This window comes from Halyomorpha halys, unplaced genomic scaffold (genome assembly GCF_000696795.3).
Source record: "Halyomorpha halys isolate HHAL.00 unplaced genomic scaffold, Hhal_1.1 Scaffold1425.1, whole genome shotgun sequence".
Taxonomy (NCBI): Eukaryota; Metazoa; Arthropoda; class Insecta; order Hemiptera; family Pentatomidae; genus Halyomorpha; species Halyomorpha halys.
The window spans coordinates 51,403-73,090 of NW_027111611.1; the positions used below are offsets into that span (position 1 = coordinate 51,403).

Genomic DNA, 21,688 nt, shown 5'->3' on the forward strand with positions numbered 1-21,688 from the left:
TACAAGACATTTTTTCTGAAATCTTTCAACATAGTCTCCTTGTAACTCTACATACTTCACCCAACGTACCAACATACTTCAAGCTTTTTCATATCTAAATGTTCATTTAATGTAACAAACACGTTCTTTTGACATGTTCATAACCTCTGCTATCTCTCTCACTTTAAATCGACGGTCTTCTTGCCCCATTTGGTGAACTCTCCATTTGGGTGATGTTTTCGTCGGTAGTTGCAGTTTTTGGACGTCCCGAACGTTCATCGTCTCCCAAGTTCTTACGGCCACGTTTAAATTCAGCTGCCCAAACTTTCACTGTGGTAAATGATGATACACAGAATCCAACTCATCTTTAATTTGCGTAGGCCTATTGCCTTTCAAAAACAAATATTTAGTGACAGTTCTATACTCGATTATTTCCATTTTCACAAAACCACTGTTACTTAAACACTGCGAGTCCAAGATGGCTGAAACTTTGGTGGGTAACAGACAACAGATGAACAACAAAATTCACTTGCTTTTATTCACGAGTGCCGCCATCTTCACGTTGTGGTCGGAAACTTTTCAGACCACCCTCCTAATTTATTTTACAATATTCGATTATGTCCATATTATTTATATCTTTTTCTTTTTATAACGTATAGAGATTTTATTTATTTACTTTTATTTTTATCTATTTTATTTTATTTTTGGTATGAATGTGTTCAATTACCAATATTACTCATCACCCAAGTTTGTGGCAGATTTTAATAATATTTATCAATAAATAAAGTAATTATTAAAAAAAAAGTGTAGTATAGGGTGGTGAAATAAAATCCTTTATTTTATTGCTGTGGTAGAAAAACCGAAAAAGACTCATTGTTTGAAATTTATTGTAATTATTTTCAAAGAAACAGTCACAAAATTGGAATTTGTTATAAATCTAAAAGACACAAACGAGCAAAATTTCGGAATTTCTCCAAGACTTTTCATCGTGACCTCTTTGGTCCCCGCTTGACTCGACCAATCACAGCTGTGTTGCCTATCGCAATAATCATGGCTAACAAATAATACTTCATCACAGAACTTGAAACAAAAAGATGTTGGACTTTAGTGTAAAGGTAGTTATTATGCGGCCATGACTTGCTCCATCCAGAGCATGCAGACTGTACTACTTTCTAGGGACGTTCGTTTATGTAAGTAGCCTTCCATTCAACCGTTTGTTCTAACTATAGTTACGTATTCTACCAATGTCTGCCCTCTCAGGTCCCTCTTTTCATGTTTTTCTTTGAAATGATTATTAGTGTTTGAAATTTATGTATAACGTTCAACAGTTCTAATAATGAGGACCGTTAAAAAGCAGAGAAAGAAACCGCTATATTCCCATATCACTTGTACTTTATAAAAAGCGTTATAAAAATAAATCATTAAATATTTGTATTTCAAAAGCTATATTCTTAGTGGTTATATAATAAAATAGGTTTGTATGGTAGTTGAACGTTCAAATTCTAAAACCAATTCTCTCTCTCTGGTTATAAAAAAAATTATTTATACTTGGTTTCTTATTCAAATAATCATATTATATTCATATATATCTTTTTCTCATCGAGTTTTTAAAATTATAACGATATGAAATATAGGTATAACCTTATTAAATTCAACTTTGATTGGCCACTTTTTTTGTTGAAGTCGAAAAAAAAGAACTTTCTTTGAGAAACATCCTGGAAGAAAGCGGGAAGCAAAACACCATGAGGAAGACCGCCTAGAGTGGGGGTACGGCAAGGCAAACAACTTTATTTTGCAGGGAAATATTTTTTTTATTTCCTCAAATCGGTCGCAAATTCTTTGATGAAGTTTGATTAGTTGTTTACTTCGCATGGTAAGGTCAGATGTGTATATTTGTTTAAAAATCGTCGGTATAAGATCATATCCTGTTCTATCTCTCTAGATTATGCTGTTTAATTTCATAAACAACTTAAAAAATGTTGATTCATACAATTGTTTAAGAAAAACATATCATTCCTCCAAAGGTTTAAATCCGGAACTAAATAACAACGTCAAGACTTTGTGTGTATACAAATAACCAAGAAATCTTAAGCAGATGCAAATTTTTTTTAATTTATTTTAAAAAAAAATCAATTTCAGATTTTTAAATTAAATGGAAGTTCGATATTAATTGTTAAACTATATTTTCATATTATAAAGCTTACAGCCTTGTTCGGAGTTATTTGAAAAACAAAGTATTAGATGTGGCCACTATATATCTTTTCTAGATTGGTTTAATAAAATTACTCCTATACTAATTTAACTCATAAGACAATTTAATCGTCATTCAAACGGGTATCTGCAGTGTTCCGGAAAAAAACAGATTTTATTCTGAAAACTAGTAAAAAAATGAACCGGTTTCCTTGGGAACTTGGCGCAAAATAGTTTTAATAATGTAGATATAATGATCTATTCCGTACCTCTTCTCAATTTGATCCTTTATAGACGATATTATTTTTATTTTGTAGAGAACTTTATTCTATTTATAAAAATTTAGATTTCTTAAAGTATAAGATTTATCACAACAGTTTGAGCCGTTTTAGCGCTACAGATTATAAAAAAAACCAAACACTTTTTTTGCTATTGCGCACTGTATACCGGTTTGGTACACTGCTGGCATCGGAAGTTAATCCTGAATAAGATAGAAAATTTTTTTTTTATTAACCTTTAAAATGAGTGTTTCAAAAATTTGTATGTAATTTTCTTTGTCTAAATCAGTTCGATTCAATAACATATATTGCATTACCATTTGAATACTATTTACTTTAAACACAAGGGAACTGGCGGCCGTGCGGGTTGGGGCTTTTAGATTTATAACTACTTCGATATTCCGGACCCAGTGCGCTCGGTTCGGAACGTTGTGGGTTCAATTCCCACCTGGGGCAGTTAAACATTCATTTTTCGGCGGTCCCGAAGAATTAATCTTGACTTGGTTAGTACGCGACGGCAACCTAGGTAGCCGTCAGGGGTTGGCAAAAAGGACCACTAGCCACACTTGCCGGACTTATCCCCCTCCCACCATTACTAGTACTAGTACTTTAAACACAGGTTGTGTGTGTAGGTTACAACCCTTAATAATAATGGCTAAGAGAACCCAACCCGAAGGATCGTTGCCGATACCACCAAACGTTCTCTACATACATCTGCCCAGTGACACTCCAAACTCAAATCTATTAAAGCAGTCTTAAGACAATCCTGTTAATCTTTAACACAATCTTACCACATAAGATTCGTTCTACCCTCAGACGTTTACCTGTTGGTTCAGTGTTTATTAACTTTTAGGCATCCCTTCGTTACTAAGTCCTTCAAACTTCCATGCCCATATTATTAGCCGTAATTATATTTTATTTTATTACCTGAATTATATTTACCTAGTACAGTTCCCTCAATTCACCCTTCTAAATTCTCCCGTTAACTCATCCTTTTTTGGTCAGAACATTGTACGTAATGTTCTACGTTATACTTACATTATTTCCATTTTTCACTTTATGTAAAAGGCCGCGTTTCACATCTGTAAAGAACAGTGGGAAGGATAATAGTTTTATAAATTCTAACTTTTACGTTTCTAGACAGAAGGCCGGGGTAAACAATTTCGAAATTAAAAATAACTAGCATTTCCAACCTTTAACCTCTCTTTTATTTTCTCATCAATTTAATGTTTTTTCTTTTATTCGTAGAACCTTAATACTTAAACATCCCTACCTCTTCGAATGTGTTTTATCCGTATTTATTTCTAAACCTAGTTCCTTACAAGAGTTTATCAATCAACTACATTGATAAACTTTTGTATGGAACATTATTTAGTTCTACAGTTTCCTCTTCCTGACCCACCTAAAGTTAAACTCTTCGGTATGCATCGCACTTTGAATAACGTATTACTATATTAAAAAAGACAAGTGATTGAGAATCGCATTGTTTAAGCCCAACCGAACCTCTAACTTCTGATAATAATGATTACCGATTCGAACTTGATTTAACGTTTTGATAATGAACATCCGTACTAGATTAACTAACTTCTTCGATATTCCCTACTAATCAAAATGTTATACAGCATCCATGACCTACTCTTATTTTTGTTAATTCGGTTAATGTTCATTAAAGTTATTTAAATGAGTTATTTCTTTAACAATAGTATATTTCGGATAATTAATTCTGTACATATATAACAAGTAATAGGAAAATGAATTAACTTCCACCACCTGGTTCGTTTCTATCTATGGATGCATTTTCTTGTCATGAAACTTCAAAAAAGATTCATTCGAGATTAAGGTTCATTGTATAACAAACAACCTAAATGGGAACCAATATTCTCATCGTTAGTAGTTCAGTCTTTAAAAGATGGGTGAGAGCGAACTCTGAAGCAGGGAAGAGGCTTAAACACAAGATAGATACCAGAGAGATTAGAGACTAGACGGTGAATGGGTGACATTAGAACTCAATAACCCAGTTGGCCATTGCGCCTCCTCCTTCGGTGCCCCACTTTCCCGCACTCTCCGACCTGGATGGCGTACCGTTCCTTACCTCACTTACATTGTGTCATTGCGTATTCAAGTGTTTCATATGCTCCTTTTTGTCGCCTACCAGAAAATGCGAATGTTAACTCTACGGTGCAAGTAGTAATGTTTCTTTTTTACTTAAGAGACCCACGATTTCCCTTTAGCCCCAATGTGAAACGTGCTGATGTTACAGAAATAAAATACGACGAATTCGAATACAAAGAAACAATGATCAAATCGGCATAAAATAGATCAGCAAAGCTGTTACGTGCAACCCACAAATGAATGCTTAAATCTACTGCTAAATACACTATTGCCGGAACATCAGACGATGCCTCGTAGTCTTAAATTTGATAATAATAAAAGGCTTAGCGAACCCCAAGGTACCACCAATTGCTGTCCACACGCACCGATCCAGTGATTTTCGTCCAAACCCAAATCTACTAAATCGGTCGACGTTTATCAGCCGGATTAGTGATTATTAAATTTTTAGAAAAATTCGCTTCTAAACCCCACAAGTTTACAAGCCCAACTTTTTCACCCCAATACTGTCATCTGAATTACATTTACTGAATACAGCTCACGCAATTCAGTGTTTTGTAGCCTTATAAATTCTCCGATTAACTCATCCTACTTCGGACCGAATACTGTAAGCAATACTTCATTTTCATAAGCCTTAAGCATATGTAGCGTTGTTTCAACAAAGTCTTCTCGTCGTGAATTTTATTCTCAAAAGACAAATGATTAACATTTAAATGCGTTAATTTCTGACCCAATAGAAATATACAGGAATATAGGATAATTTTAGGAAAAACAACTTTCAAAAAAGGAAATAAGAAAATAAAGACAGTGAGGAAGCTATTCTGATCCATATACTCCACAAATATTTTTGATATATAAGTAGGAAATGGTCAGAGTTGCGGTAAAGAAAACCACAAATAGTCTTCAACGATTTATTGATGGCCGACGTTTCGATCCACAATATAAGTCTTATTCAGAAATGTGATCGGTGGAGATGTACAACAATGAACAATGAAATTTTTTATTTGATTCTACGTTGTGGATCGAGTGGTTGGGAATCAATAAAGAGTTAAAAAATATTTTTGTCCTTAGTTCATCTTGACCTTAATTCTGACCATCTCCTCCTAATTCACATAAGGTTAATCATTAAAAAATTACTTTGAATGTATGTTTAGCCATAGTATATCAAATAATTTACAATATCAGGAAAGTATTTATGCACTCAGATTGCTACTTAGGGAAGCTAAGCAAGATTTTAGTAAAAATAAGGGAACTAAGGTACAAAGGGTTGGAAACCGTTGCCTCAGACAAATGATTTAACGTAATAAATTTCTCCTGAGAAGTTTCTTCGATGGAACAAGATGCGATTTCAATATTGATGAACATTAAAGAAGATTTATTTGGCAAATATAGAGCTCTCAAGCGACCGTGGAAGGGAACGTTGATAAATTTCTTGATGAGAGTGGGTCTTTAAGATCATACTGTATTTATACCGAGTAATAATTGACTCCTTTTAATTTTTCTTATATCTCGACAAGCGAAGAGAACTCACTGGTTTACTACGAAGCATCCCGCTGACCAGTCAGTAATACAATCGATACGTTCTCTTCTGTCTTGATGGAGCTTCGGCAAGGCCAACCCAGGCGATATTGAATGCCTTCACCTTTGCGCTTATATCTCGTTGTACAGCATAGCGATTACATAATTATTAGTCGGAGGCTGAGGCACGATTCCCAAAAACACAGAATGTTGCCCAAAAGGTAACGGAAAGAATTACAAGATCACAGATCAGATTAAAAATTAACGTTCCTGTCTAAACCTTACGTCACGGTTTTACACTTAACAAGTACACCAACTAAACACAAGTTGTACAAATTAAAAACTAGCGAGTGTGAACTTCATGTTAAATGGTATATAGGCTTAGCGAACCCGAAGGTTCTTTGTTGATTCCGCCGACTGCTGTCTACATGCAATTGTCCAATGAAACTAAAAATCCTACGCTTCGGTCTGTTCCTGCCTAAATATAAGAGACCACCTTTCGCATTCCTAAATGACAGAAAGATGAAGAATAGTTTTGTTAATTCTAAGTTTTGTGTTTCTAGACTGAAGGCGCAAGCTAAGTGATTTCGAAATCAATAAATAAAAGCTTTTCCAGCTTTTAATTTCGCTTTTATTTTCTCATCAATATATTTTTTCCTGTTACCTTTGGCTCTAAATACTTAAACCTCCCTTCCTGTTCAAATGTGTTTCCTTCTATATCTATATCGTCGAAATTGTTCTCATTTCTACTTGTAACCATATATTTTGTTTTATCTGTATTTATTTTAAGACACAAGTAAATAACAGGCATATACCTACCTTAAATTTTGTGCGGCCTTTATTTTGCCTAAACCGAAATTGTTGCCATTTCTGCAACAAACCACATATTTTGTTTAATCCGTATTTACTTTTTTTTTTACCTACTTTACTTTAGGATATATCTTAAAGGATAAAAATGCTTTTGTATTTTAAAATATTTTATGTAAGAAAGTAATCCCTGCCTGTTGGTTATTCATTGATGTACGTATTTTTCACATTTAATTATATTTTTTGAGAATTTCATGGAAAATAAGAGTACAATATAAATTATAGTTTTTTATTATCTCGTATATCATCTACTCTGACGTTAATAACTAGCTAGTCGAAAAACAATTATTATAAAACCAAATAATTTTTATCTTCTGATATACTAACAAATAAATTCCAAAAATTGTTTCAGTTCTCATTTCATTTAAAAATTTTCAAGATACTTGAACTATTTTCCTTCTCTATCTTTAATAGTTCGTCCACTCCTGCCCACAACTGATTCCTAGCACAAATGGACTGACCGTTGGTTGGCTTCGCTTTTAGCTATGGCTTTTACTTTATCAGATTATGACAACGTTACGTCATATTTTCTCAATGGAACAAATATCCGATTAAAAAAATATACCACTATAGTGAAATATTTAAATTAAAGTAGCATAAAATGCACTGATTTAGTCAATGCAAACCTTGAATTCAGTATTTAATCAACTATAATTAAATCCATGAGCTGAAGATTCCTTGGTTATGTTCTTGTCTATTCTCCTAAAGAACTGATAACAAAATCAACTGATTCTTAACATTTCCTTTACCATAGTATATGTCAATAATGCTGTTTCAATTACTACAGTTGGAAGTTCATTTGGGTCTGGTTAGCCCAACAACGAGGGTATTAATCTTGGAATGCTGAGGGTAAACCACATACTTTAGATCCACAATGAACAAATGATTTGTTACTTATCAAATAACCCATTCGTCAATTCTCGGAAGCTGCTCCTACTTATTGAAAGAGGATATGAGGGGGAATCTAAAATTTCCCCGCAATTTGACCGAATATCCCAACTTAACGCAAGCCTTTGGAATATTCCCTGAAATTTGTCCTTTTACTACACATTTTCGGAAAACTAACCTCTCTAAACTAACCAATTTTGAGTATACTAACCTCTTCGGGTACTGTTTTACCATAGATTTAGCAATTTTAAATTAGTTCAACCTGCTTACCCCACCATCCCACCCTATGACGATATCCCTGGGTACATAATTTTTGATTAGGCTTTTCTTTTTGTTGTTACATCGCTTTTCTATTCATAAAACCTCCTTGATAATACCCTATTGGTCAGAGAATCAGGATGCTACGCTGTAGTTTATTAAGACAATGACGACACTAACTTTTAATTTTTTAACCTATCTTGAGCACAACCCGTTCCTCAAGTGCAGCCTCATATTGGTCTTTATCAATGCCTTAGAAGCCTACTAGTAACTAAAAATATTTGTCGAAGTTCAATCCTTTTAAATGACTGAACATTTTTTTTAAATTAGTCATTAAAAAGTTAGAACTACTAGTAAATAGATTTATAAGTTGGAAGTAACAAAAAAATCGCTGTGTAATAATTCTAGAAAACCAACATTTCTGGAAGTTCTGTTGTTAGGTTTTTGTTATTTGAATAATTTTGTACTAGTTTTAGAAACATTTTTTTTAATTATTTTTTTAATATCTGCTTTATGCTGTGTAAATATTTGTTAAAATAATTTGACAGAAGTACTGTATTTATTAACAGATGTTCTGGAAAAAAAAAAAAAAAAAAAAAGGCGATTCCAACATCTTTCAGAAGAGTATATTTTGTACTTAACTATTCTTTGGGGATGAAAACCTACGATATATTCATATTTTTGAGAACCTGGTACATTCCTAATTGTTTTTAATCTATTTAATTTAATTTGTAACAATGAGTATCAAGTAAAAAGGTGACAATCAAAAAATGTTTTTGATATCCTAATTTGTTGAATTCGCCGTTTTTTAACAAGACCGGCAATAAAATATTTTAACGAATTATGAATACATAGCAATAATATAATCATTTGTTTTTCAATGCTGTGAATTAAATCTAGAAATATTTATTACATGGTGTTATTGGGTAATGTTTTTTGTACAAACAAGCAATTTATTATTTAAATTTTTCCTGTAGGATAGAAGACCCCATTGGCTGAGGGTCTCTAATCTATTCTTTGAAGATCTCAGAAATGAATTCACGCTCCATGGGGAAAGTTGTGTCAGTTTTCCATCGTCTCTTTCGGTGAGTAATAAGTTTTAAAACTTCTCTTTTCAAATAGATTATATATTATTTTATTAAATTTAAAACACTCATGATTTCTAATTTTTCATTCATAATAGTATAAGCTTGAAGAAACACTAAATAACGAAATATGTACATTGTGGTTAAAATAGTTGCTTGATTTTCAGAAAAGATTCCACCAGTTGCCATTGACCAAGGGAACATTATCAGTATTGGAATAGTTCTAATCAAATATCTCCTCTTTTAACGTTAAATGTCCATTTAATGGAAAACTTTCGCTTATGGTTGAGACTGAACATTTTAACTTTTTTTTATCCTCCTTCCTCACGGTAGCGATAGGGTAGTGCGCTGGGCTTGCGCATGATACTGCTACCAAAAATCAACAATTTATTTTTTATATTCTTATTATACAATTATATAATAATGTTACGGGGGTTCCGTTCTACAATTTTTTTAGTTTATTTTGTTACAACCCAGCGCTCGGTTGAGCACCTTACTGATAAAGCTGCATCTTGTCCCCTGCATCCGTCCTTTAGGTCCAGCCCTCCAGGTCCGCATCTGTCCACGTGGCTCCTACAGCGGTGCACCAGCCTAGACCAGCTTACTCGTACTACCTCATCAGTTGGCTCATTCTATTGATCTCTGACGAAAAATCATTCCTCTTTTGATTAAATAACCGAACCTCTGGTTGTATGAAAAGCTTAAATACCAAAGACATAATGCTTTTGTTTTTAATACGGAACAAAGCGACAATAGATCAGGAACAGAAAGTACTAATGCTAATAAGTTCTCAAAAGTTAGCTCTTTCCATGTATCTCCGTCCCAAGGATTTCCGCCATGCATTTTTTAGCCCGGGAGTAACGCGACTCAACCATTGGTTTAAATACGAAGAATGACTGCTCCTTTTACTGTATGCGCTGAACTGAAGCCACGGCGGTACTGTAGCTATAAAGGTTGTCTCATGAAATGCACCTACATTTCCATTTTAAGGATTATAAGTAATTTTATTTGGTATCTCACGTCTTCTGGTCGATCATAATACCCGATGATTAGGGATTTTTTTTTCTTACCTCCTATTTAGTTATTTATTAAAAACAATTGCAATTATATACATCACTTAAAAAACTAAGAAAATTATATATAACCCTATTTACAATTTATCTTTGTTGATTAGGGATGTGAAATTCCTGGGAACTTAAACTCTAGGGATTAATTACTAAGAATTTATAATTTATGAAGATAACGCTAAGATACTTGTTTGTCACATCACATACAGTAACGAATAACTTAATGCATGATCAGATTCAGTGAAATTTAAAACTTCTATAAATTCAAAGATTGAAGTATAATTAATAACAGAACACATAAAACAAAAATATATGATGTAGTGAGTGACACTATCTTCTGGTCTTTTACCATCTTGATATATGTACTATTTCTTGTAAATTCTTCAATTTTTGATGAGCTAAAAGTTGACATCTTATACGTTATACGTAGCATCTCTTGATGGCGTTTAAAGGCCCAGAGATATCTCTTGTGCAAGTAATACTATTTGTCATTCTTAGGACTGGCAGATAGAAGTGAAACTTCTGGAAAGTAGGTGTAACATATTAATATTGTATTGATAATGATCTACACTTTGATCTTAGCCAATAACCCGAGAAACGATAAGTTTTGAGGAGGCCCCTCACCTCCGGATTTTAAAAACAGTACCATTCAGAATGAATATTTTACAAGTAACAAATAAACATTACAGGTAACCTTAAAATACAAAGGTAGTAAAAGGTAATACCCAACACGATTTATTCCTTTTTTCACAGTAAAGCATTCACTAATTACCTGTTTATTTTCTGTTTTAGAGGGATCGAAAAAAAAAAGGAAGATGATCATATAAATTTCCAATAATAATATTAAAACAGCCATTCTTAAGTCAATTTTTTTTTTTTAATTGGAATAGGAAAGAATATGTTAACAGGAGCTCACTTAAGTTACACGGCACCGCCGGGATTGTTAACTACTGTTAACAATATTTTTAGTCGTTTTTAGTTTTGTTGTAGATTTTTGAACCTAGTTTAAGCTCTTCTTCCTCTTTGGTTACAATAAAATAACTTTTCCCGCTAAAATTGATCAGGGATGCCCCTCCCCTCCAAACACTTTCATCTCTTCTCATGTCACAAAATCAATTTACTCATACATTTTTTTTTGCTCTTGAATTGTAGAACATTTGTAACTAAGTTTCTGTTCTAAAGAAAATATCAAACTAACATACCTGTCTATTCAATCCATTTCATAATATGTTAATCCTTACAATTCTTGATGCCTCATATTATTACTTAACAGGCTTACAATCTTACTGTCTTACTAGTAGAAAAATATTCTGCTGAAACCTTCAGTTATTGGCATTAAGTACTCCGATTCACTAAACTTTTATTGACTGGTTCACTGTCAATTTATTTAAATCCTGCCCCTCAAAAAAATAAATAAATAAAATAAAGTAACTATCCTTCAGTAAACATTTACTCTTAACACTAAATAACAATTTAATAGTTTCATTGTTTTATTAATAATACTTGAGATGAAATTTTATAATTGTTACTTTTATCTACCTGATAGGAATGGTGAAAAGGATAAAGATGGAGCAGTTGGCCAAGGAAATGGATCTGGAGGAAGACACCTTATGCGCCATCATATGGTGACCCCTGCTGAAATGAAACAACCCGAGGCTTCTTCTGGCCAAGGCAAAGTCAATACATTGTTTAAGAAGTCCCCACCTCAAAGTAATTAATTATTGAATATTTTAAGTATATCTTTTTATATTAAATCTTAAACTTTATTTTCAAAATATCTGTTATCTGCTTTTGATTTTTCTTTCATAAATCCAGTCTTATATGGTCCACTGTATTAGTTTTTAATCAAATGTCAGTTGTTAAAAAAAAAAAATTAAGAAATTTATTATTGAGCTACAGTCAAAACAGTAGAGTGATATATAAAAATAAATAATTGACCGTATAATTTCAAATATGAAGAAAATGGTCTGGGTTGCGGTCAACAAAAAAAAAACTTCCAACATTTTCCAACATTTCGCCCCAATTTGTTGAGCTTCATCAGGGCTAAAAAGATATAAAAACAACTAAGAACATTTTGAAATAGTAAGATAATAAGATACAAAAAGGTAAATTAAGATAGGGTTAAACTAAAAATAAGTGAAAAGAAAATTATATACCAATAAAAGAAAAGACAAAATGAAATAGTATTACTATAAAATAATTTGCTTCTTGATGAAAGACTTACCTGCATAAAAACCTTACACGAGAATGCAATAAATAATTCAGCCTACTGAACAGGCTGTTAAGTAAATAGCTTTTAATTACCTACAAATTTCTTGAGACTGAGCTAGTATGTTGGAACAGCCGTACAGTAACTTGGAGTTCAAAGCAGAAGCTATATTGATTCCATAGATGAGGCAAATACTTTGTTCAATTCAGTAATTAATTATTTACTAGCATTTATTAAAATGAAAGAAAGGAAAATAATTTTTTAGCCTCCACTCAGTCAATATTTCTGCTGCTGTTAACATTGAGTAAAGAGGGGGCAGAGTGGCATACTCTACTCTCCTTCAAAGTGAAAACAAAAAGAGGGAAGTTTAGTACACCCTTTGTGCTCAGCTTTTATGTTGAGCTAAATAGAAATTTTCCCCATTTATATAATAATTATATCCTAAACATTTTTCATTCAATTGGAAATATAAATTAAATATACTGTGGGAATAAATACAATTTTCAGTCATTTAGTTCATCGACAAAGTAACGCCATAGTTACGTTCTTAAGTAAGGTTTGCTTAAATCGACTCCTACTTCTCTACGACGCCCTTGGTGCTCTTAAGAGCTGCCTTATTTGCTACACTTTTCATAGCTGCTTACTCTCTCCATTCTACTCTTTTCTTCAAGATCCACTATTGACCAAAATATATAAATTTTAATCAATTCTCCATTTTGACAACACATTTTTTTATAATATTTTCTATATCTCTAAATAGTATTGATTAAGTAATGAATTATTGATTGATTTTGACATACATAACCATAAAGGATCATTAGTAATATTTTATAAACAAGCAAATGTTTATAAACTATTTTAACTACTTTTTTTTATTACAGGGCAATTTATAAGTTATTTCATTATTAATGGTAACATAAGAGCTCCTTTAATAGTATGAGAGGGTACACCTTTTAAAAAATTCTCATTCCTCTTTTTAATATGCCACATATTATAAAAATAATATTTCATAATTTATGTTGATATGTATGAATGAATGGGATGTTGAGGATGGTAAAAAGAATAAATGTTAAAAATACCAGTTCTTCTGAAGAACAAATTAAGTATTGTTTCATTCGAATGAAATTTAATGATCTTCAATTTCTTTAAGTTTAATGTAAAAGAATCAGGATAAATGCTGATTTATTGGAAACTAATTGGCTCCAAATTGGAAATTCAATTGGCTCTCCTATAAAAGTTATTTTTTTTTATATTATAACTTTTTAAAACTCTCGGCAGAACCATACTATACCAACTAAATTATTTTTACTAACATCTTTTTTTAACTCAGGACTCAATTAGAATTTTAGATCTCAGCTATGAGAACAAATACTACATTAATTTATGACTTACCTTTACAACCAATGAATGTATACATTAGTGACATTATCATAATCAATTTTAATTTAATGTAAATGTTGAACCCATTTTGTTTTACTTGCAAGTTTTAATATGCATTTATGTTTAAATTTTTCAGCTTCTGAAAGTGGTACCTCTGATATAGGATTTCCAAAGTCTGTTCGTAGTCGGCGATTAATGAAAGAACTACATGACATTAAGAAAAGTCAGACAAAAGATCCTCCTTTTACAGTTGAACTGATTAATGATAATTTATATGACTGGCATGTTCGACTGTATAGCGTGGATAGTGAAAGCGATTTGGCCGCAGATATGAGGGAACACGGAGTCAACCACATTTCATTGCAGCTCACATTCCCAGAAAATTATCCATTTGTGCCTCCATTCATGAGAGTCGTCTCTCCAAGGATAGAGAAGGGCTTTGTCATGGAAGGGGGAGCTATCTGCATGGAGCTTCTCACCCCTAGAGGCTGGGCTAGTGGATATACCGTTGAAGCCATTGTTATGCAGTTTGCTGCTAGCATCGTCAAAGGCCAGGTTAGGATCTTTTTATTTTTTTCTAAATAAGTTTTTATTTTTGATATTTTACTATAACAAATGCTAACTAAACTTTATCTTAACTTCAATAGTTTGAAACATATTTTAAAATTTTGGGGGCGTATACTTTTTATTTCATTCTCTTCTTAATTTTCAAAACACTAAATACAGTACTCAATCCTCTGTTAATACTCAAAAAATACTTACAGGGAACAAATTTTAATTAGTAATTAAGTAATGCATTAGTAAATAAGCAGCTGAAAGAAAAATATTTACAGTAATTAATGGTTTTTCAATGTTTACTTAGTCAAATATGTAATAATGAAATGTTAACTTTTCGTCTATATAATAATTTCTGGGAAAATTAAAAACCCTTAAAACACCAATTATTATTTATTAATAAAATAGATGACATATCAGAACCATTTCTTATCCACTTTCAAATCTATTTCCTTGTTAGAACTCTTTAATTTGTTGATAAACTGAATTTCATCGAATACATATTTTTGTCTTATTCATTAATATATCTCTGCATTATTTCATGTTGTTCATTCTAATTTCCTGACATCATCAAACCAGGTAAGTAAGAAATGAAAAAATCCTGAAGTTTAAAATAGCTCAAACACTTCAGGATTTAAAGAGAATTTAAAATGATAGTTTATGTAAACTTTTTAAGAGCTACTTAATATACTTGTTTATTGGATTTCTATGTGATTTCATGCTATTTATTTTTTTTCTATTATAGGGGCGAATATCGAAAAAAACAAAAAGTTCAAGTAAGGAGTTTAACCGACGCTCAGCTGAAGAATCATTCCGAAGTTTAGTTAAGACCCATGATAAATATGGCTGGATAACTCCACCTTTGGCAGATGGTTAATTCAGTTTTTTTTTTTTTAATGGTTACAAAAATTATTTCATATAATTTTTGAACTTTTATTGTTATGGTATTTTGATTGTTTCCATCTTAAGTCAGTTTGATATGCTGATTTTCATGCAGAGATTGATGAATTTCAGTATTAACTTGTGATAATCATATATTAATGAAGGATAATTTATTATTAGTGCCAAAGTTTAGCTTTTATTATATTTTGGTGAAGTTGAAAAGAGAAAAAATTATCAGTTCATTCTATTCCTATTTTTCATAGCAATTCTACATTCTTTATATTTTCATAAATAAAAAATATTTAATTTAATCAATAATATTTTAATGCTGAATATTTTTTCTACAACAATTTAATCTTTCTTATTTTAAGCAACCTGTTTAAAATCTTAGATGAATTTCCTGAGTTATGGCAAACCTTTAATTTTTTTTTTTGTTCATTAAGTAAAATTTTCAAACCATTAATAACTTTACAAGGTGTTCCATACTAAGGCCCTTCATATAAAGAAATATTGTGTATGTATCTATGAAGTAAATATTATCGCTATACGTTTGTTAAATAGTTAACTTTGATAGATATATATTTGTACGACAATTATATTATGTAATAATTCATGTTGTTTGTTCTAAATTCACTTATTTCAGTTTTTTCTTCAATAAGTTTTTTTTTTTATCAATGAGACTTATTTTAAAAACTAAAAACTCTTCATATTAGTTTTAAACATAAACAATATCTTTTTTTTCACTAATTTATACTTTAAAAAAATACATTTTACATAGTTATTGTCAATATATGTAAAATGACGTTCAATAAACTAGTTTAATCAATTCATAACTTCCTCAATAAATGTAACTATTGTTGAATTTTATAAAACTGAGCCATAAAAATTCAAGCAGTAGGTAGTCATTGCACTGAATTCAATTTAAATAAGTGGGTGTGTTTCTCTCAATTACAATGTGAATATTTTTTTTTTGTTTACAAATGATGTTATCAGACTTTTCCAGTATTATTGGAAAAGGTTTATGTAGATAACATAGTGTAATATGGTAAGATCCTTTTGTTTTCCACTCAAACTTCTTGATTTAAAGAAGAGATTATTAAGGAAACTATGTCAGTTTTAAATATTTTAGATATTTCTAAGTTTTTAGAAAACATTGTGTAGAACTTTTTGTAAATATATGGTAAAATTATGCCATTCTAGATTTGTCATTAAATGAGTAGTTAGGAAGTCAAATAACATCAATGTTATCCTAATTTATTATTTTTATATTTAAAAGTGGATTCCATGTATTATAAATTTATATCAAACATGTCACTGTGTTTATACTTATTATTATATGCATATGTGTTTATAAAACTAGTATTTTTCCAATTGTTCACAGGATGTAATTGGAATATAGTAGTAAATCATTTAATTGAATAGATACTCAGCTAATTTAGATATTACCATGGTGCTACGGAAGCGATGAATATTGCTTATCCGAAATTATTAGTGTAAAATAATTGATAATGAACATGATAGAATTACATCTGTTGCAGTTATTTCTGTTATTAATGTAATTTAAACATAAGCTATCTGAAAGTTCCTCCAATAATATATTTCTCTGGAACACTGTAAACATTTTCAAAGTGATAGTTATAGCTAAAATCAAAGTTGATAGAGTTCAATTTTTCATTGAACATGTATTGTACTACAATAATCCAAAAAATAGGTTTAGTATAAAGTTTCCACAAATAAGAGATGAATCAATTCACTTATTATGATTGAGTTAATGAATTAATTCACTTATTATTATGATAAGAGAACTGGCAAAGATACTTATAATTCAATAAATGATGTTAAAAGAAATAAAAGAGTATCCATATACCACTGAGGATGTAATGTAATTCTACCTCATTAGAATATTTTGCCCCTCTCCCCCCCCAACATTAAACACTATTTTATCAATCTTCTCTTTAAAAAATCTAAAAATTACATTCCTGTCAATAAATAAGAAAATTTGGTTTACGATTGAGATGAGAATATACAAAAGGGACAAAGCCTTTACGCCTCAATTCTTAACTAAACTTATCATTCCATAGTTCTTTTTTTTTTTTTTTTATAATATTACCTCTTGGTTCAATAACTAAAAATAATGAGTTATTAATGGAAGATATTTCTCACTATATTTCTTGAAAGGGAGATAAAAAATTAGAGGTAAACGCTTAATTTATAATGTAAAAAGCTAAATCATTCACAAAGCTAATAATTGTTAATTACATATAATATGAATTAGATATTTATCAGTCAAAGTTGAATTGATGACTTCCTTTTATCACAATACACTTATAAATAAGTATTAGAATCCAACTGAGTAAAGGCCAGTAGACAATTGGAATCCCAACTGAACATTTACAAATATTAACTACTGATATTTTTTAAAATCATATTTAACTTAGCAAAATGTTGTTTTTTATTTAATGTTTAGATGGACTTGAAATTTTGATGTTTGGTAGATGGTATAACACACACAAACTAGGACGCTGGAATTACGGGTATGACTTATACTTTTCTAATAAAAACATTTCACTTTGGCATATTTTTTTACTTTCAAATATTAATAAACTTCACCTTGTATATTTTCAAAATTCCTGTGCTGTCATTGGAATCCACTTAATTATTAATTTTTTTAATACTAAATTATATTTATAATCAATAGATGAATATGAGAGAGAGAAACTGTATTTGTTGATATTAAATCATTGATTACTGATAGATAATTGTTATTTTAAATTTTATGGTGATGTGCTGTACCCATAAATTAAAAAGTATGTAGCGGGAATGTAATATACAGGGTAACAGCCCTAGTTGCTCAATTTCGACAGACAACCCTCCCTAAATAGCCAATGTGATAATTTTGTATTTAAGTAGATTTTGATTAGACTAGGTTTTAATTAACTGCATTTTGGCCTCCGGATAATAGTATGACTGAAGTGTTTTGTTGTAATAAAATGTTAAATTAAACTAATCAAGAATGTTATTAGCAGCTTTTTTTATTGTTTGATAAATCTAAAAGAACATTTTTAAAAATATATGTGTAATTCCATAGTTTATTTTAAAATGTGGTTGTGAACTACAATTATAATTTAAATTTTTTTAGGCATATTTCAGTATTTTTGTATAAATAACTATCAAAATTTTTAGTAGGTGTCACTTGATGTTTTGCAAACAATTTAAATATGGATTCAAGTACATACATTGAGAGTAATTTATCTGAATAATGTTTTAAATTTATACCTTCCAGTGTTAGTAATTAAAAATGAATTCAACCCAATGTGTAGTATTAATATAGATTACAACATATTGACATCATTGATTCCTATTCAAAATACATTGTTAATCATTTAATGCATGTAATTGTTGTTCATTAAATGTTCCAATAAACAAGGTGTCATTCTATCATTTTTTATTTTTTAGGAGCTTGCCTTATCACATCTTGAATAGAATTATTGTAGAAAAAGTATATTGTAGGAAGATATTAGTAAAAAGTACAGGGTGTTTTTTTAAGCCCGATAGAACTTGAAATTGTAAAAAATAACACAAAAAATTAAATTGTAATCAAAAATTTTTTTTTATTCGAAAGATCAATCCGTGACATTAACATTTGAAAATGATTTCGGGCATATGGGCACCGCGGCTGTTCTTGACGAAGCGCATTCTGTAAAATTGTGTTCAGCGATGAGGCGCATTTTTAGCTTAACGGGTTTGTTAATAAGCAAAATTGCCGCATATGGTCGTGCGATTTGACACCTCTCGATTATTTCCTGTGGGGCTACGTGAAGTCACTGGTTTATGCTGATAAACCAGCAACAATTGACGCCTTGGAGGCCAGCATTGTTCGTGTTATTCGTGACATACGGCCAAAATTGGACGTCCAGAATGCGCTTCGTCAAGAACAGCCGCGGTGCCCATATGCCCGAAATCATTTTCAAATGTTAATGTCACGTATTGATCTTTCGAATAAAAAAAAATTTTGATTACAATTTAATTTTTTGTGTTATTTTTTACAATTTCAAGTTCTATCGGGCTCAAAAAAACACCCTATATATTGTGGTGGTCAATTAAGGTATGAAATAGTAAAAAAAAAATTTAATGTTGCTAAAAGGTTTTGGACTAAGAGGTTTCATTGGAGCAAAATTTTACATTAAATAGTTATTTTTTTATTATTTTGTACCATTGTTGACAGCCACCCGGTCTATCTTCCCCAACCTACTTCATACGATCAACTATCTTCTTCCAATATACAGAAAGTATAATTTAAAACCAAAAAAAAATTATAACACATTATACTAAGCCTGGTGAAGTTGATAGACTGAAAAATGTCTATGAATTTCTAAAAGATGTTAATGTAACATTGCCATCATAGGTTACTTTATGTATTACCCCACTTAAGCTGAAATGAGTGGAAGAAAATGTACATCTAATCCACTTCCATTTCTTGATGCTGCCAGCAAGAGGAAACTGAGAAGAGGATGGTTAAATCGAGGACTAAAATGAGTAAGTAATATGCATAGCTAAGAAAAACTGTAAATAACAGATTACTTATAATAGTGGTACAGTTGCCTGTATAACTTCCACTGTTGCTAACAACTAAATTACCTAAAAGGCAAGGAAGGATGGAATATAAAATTGAAAAAGAAACTTAACATAGCTCAAGCTATGAATGGGCTGCTACGTAAAGGTGGTTAAGGAGCCTCGGAAACAAAGCAACAATGATACTCTATAAAGAAGTTTCACAGGGTATCTTGAGATACATCACTCTCATGGAATCTGAACCTCACACAACAGAGAAAGGTTGGTGTCAACCTGGAACAGTGCTTCCCAACAGGAGTTCCATGATTAAGAATGATAATAATTCAATAATTAAGAAATTAATCTTTTTTTTCTTCAATTTATTTGCATTCTATGTTAATGTAGGTGTTCTGCCATTTTCCTTCTACAAAAACGGTTCCTCTACCAAAAGAAAAGGTCAGGAACCATTGACCAAGAGGATAGGTTTGCTTCGAGTCACCTGATTGGCTTGCTTATTGAACTAACCAAAATAATATATGTTATTCCTAAAAAAGATATAAAATCTTTAACAAATCTATGGTTAACATTATATACAGACATTATGCAGCTTTTTAACATCAGAACCCCCTCACCTCTCCCCCAACCCATCTGCTATGTGTATTTTTACCCTCCTGATTAAATTTAGGTCTGATATAATGGATGTTCAATACACAAGTCGACAGCCATGGTGAGCTCTATGAAAGAAAATATGGTGGACCATATCAATAAAAGCCTACCTTAAGCCAACAAAACAGTGACCTGTAGTTTACTTCTGAGCCACAAAATTTCTAACAAACCTTGAGGGTTTTCGAACCAAGCTTGGTGCTTAACATGAGGTCACAACCTGCATCGCATTGAAGACAGGGCTAAAATACATCTTAGTCTACATCCTTACTGAGAAAGAATTTCACCGGTTGATAAATTTCCATATTTATCCCATATCTTTTCTTAACACCAATGATAGTTTATTACTGCTGCCAAATTGAAAAATAAAAGGTCCCAGAAGTTTTAACCACACAAATATAGTTAAGGTGGATTTAAAATTATACTACACAACACAGCATGTAAACATGCAGACAAATACGTTTTAATATATATGTATAAATACGAAGGATGTATATATAGCATAAACAAAACAAACATGTCACACGAAGGACAAAGACATTTAGACATTCTCGAAAAGAATATTATGACTGAAACAAAATGTTTCAGACATGGTCCTGTTGTACAGTGAGGAAAGTTTCAGATTCTGTCCAATCCATCAGATTCACACTTTTAATTTAATATTCATGTGAGTTATATTTGAAAATAACAAACATTAAAAAAGTCATTGAACATTTAAGGTATTTCTCTCTTTTGCATAACAGTAAGTAAACTGAAGTAGCTTTCCTTTAAATCAAACTCTATTTTATTGACAGAATTTAAATGTCTTTTTCAAAAAATCAGAAAGAAAAAATGCCTAACATAGGAATAGTGTAACAATTGCCTTTAACATAAAATAATTTTAAAAATATTTTGTTTTCTTATTGAAATTTTAAGTTTTGTCCGCTAAGCATGGAAATGCTTTATAACTACTTTTTCATTCATCAAATTGAAGAAAACTGACCAAATTTTTCCTTTTTTCTTTCTTTCAGCAAAGGATGAATTGTAGAACAGTAACTACTGAGCTCTTCATCTTCCTCAAACATAATGGCGGTTGGACACAATCAGTCATAGAGAACTGCAATGAAGTTTTAGTAGTCCGTTCAGTGACTGAACTTAAATTAATGCATTCATTTGTATTGTCCGACACTTACTGTGTCATGTTATATAAATTTATGAAGTTAGGAATTT

The 21,688-nt window shown here is 31.1% G+C and overlaps 1 protein-coding gene across 5 annotated transcripts; it reads left to right on the forward strand.

Moving 5' to 3' along the window:
- Nucleotides 1–1,030: 1,030 nt before the first annotated feature.
- On the forward strand, nucleotides 1,031–21,665 carry LOC106689678 (ubiquitin-conjugating enzyme E2Q-like protein 1). Of its 5 annotated transcripts, none has more exons than XM_067049681.1 (6): nucleotides 1,031–1,169; nucleotides 9,065–9,172; nucleotides 11,786–11,949; nucleotides 13,965–14,383; nucleotides 15,129–15,255; nucleotides 20,222–20,334. In XM_067049681.1, exons 2-6 carry the CDS (start codon nucleotides 9,120–9,122, stop codon nucleotides 20,317–20,319), a joined length of 861 nt encoding a protein of 286 aa, XP_066905782.1. In that variant the 5' UTR covers nucleotides 1,031–1,169; nucleotides 9,065–9,119; the 3' UTR covers nucleotides 20,320–20,334. The 5 variants fall into 5 exon arrangements, with proteins under 5 accessions (XP_066905782.1, XP_066905784.1, XP_066905781.1 ...); XM_067049683.1 differs by lacking the exons at nucleotides 1,031–1,169; nucleotides 20,222–20,334 and adding exons at nucleotides 8,673–8,779; nucleotides 21,490–21,665; XM_067049680.1 differs by lacking the exon at nucleotides 1,031–1,169 and adding an exon at nucleotides 8,673–8,779.
- The last annotated feature ends 23 nt before the right edge of the window (nucleotides 21,666–21,688 follow it).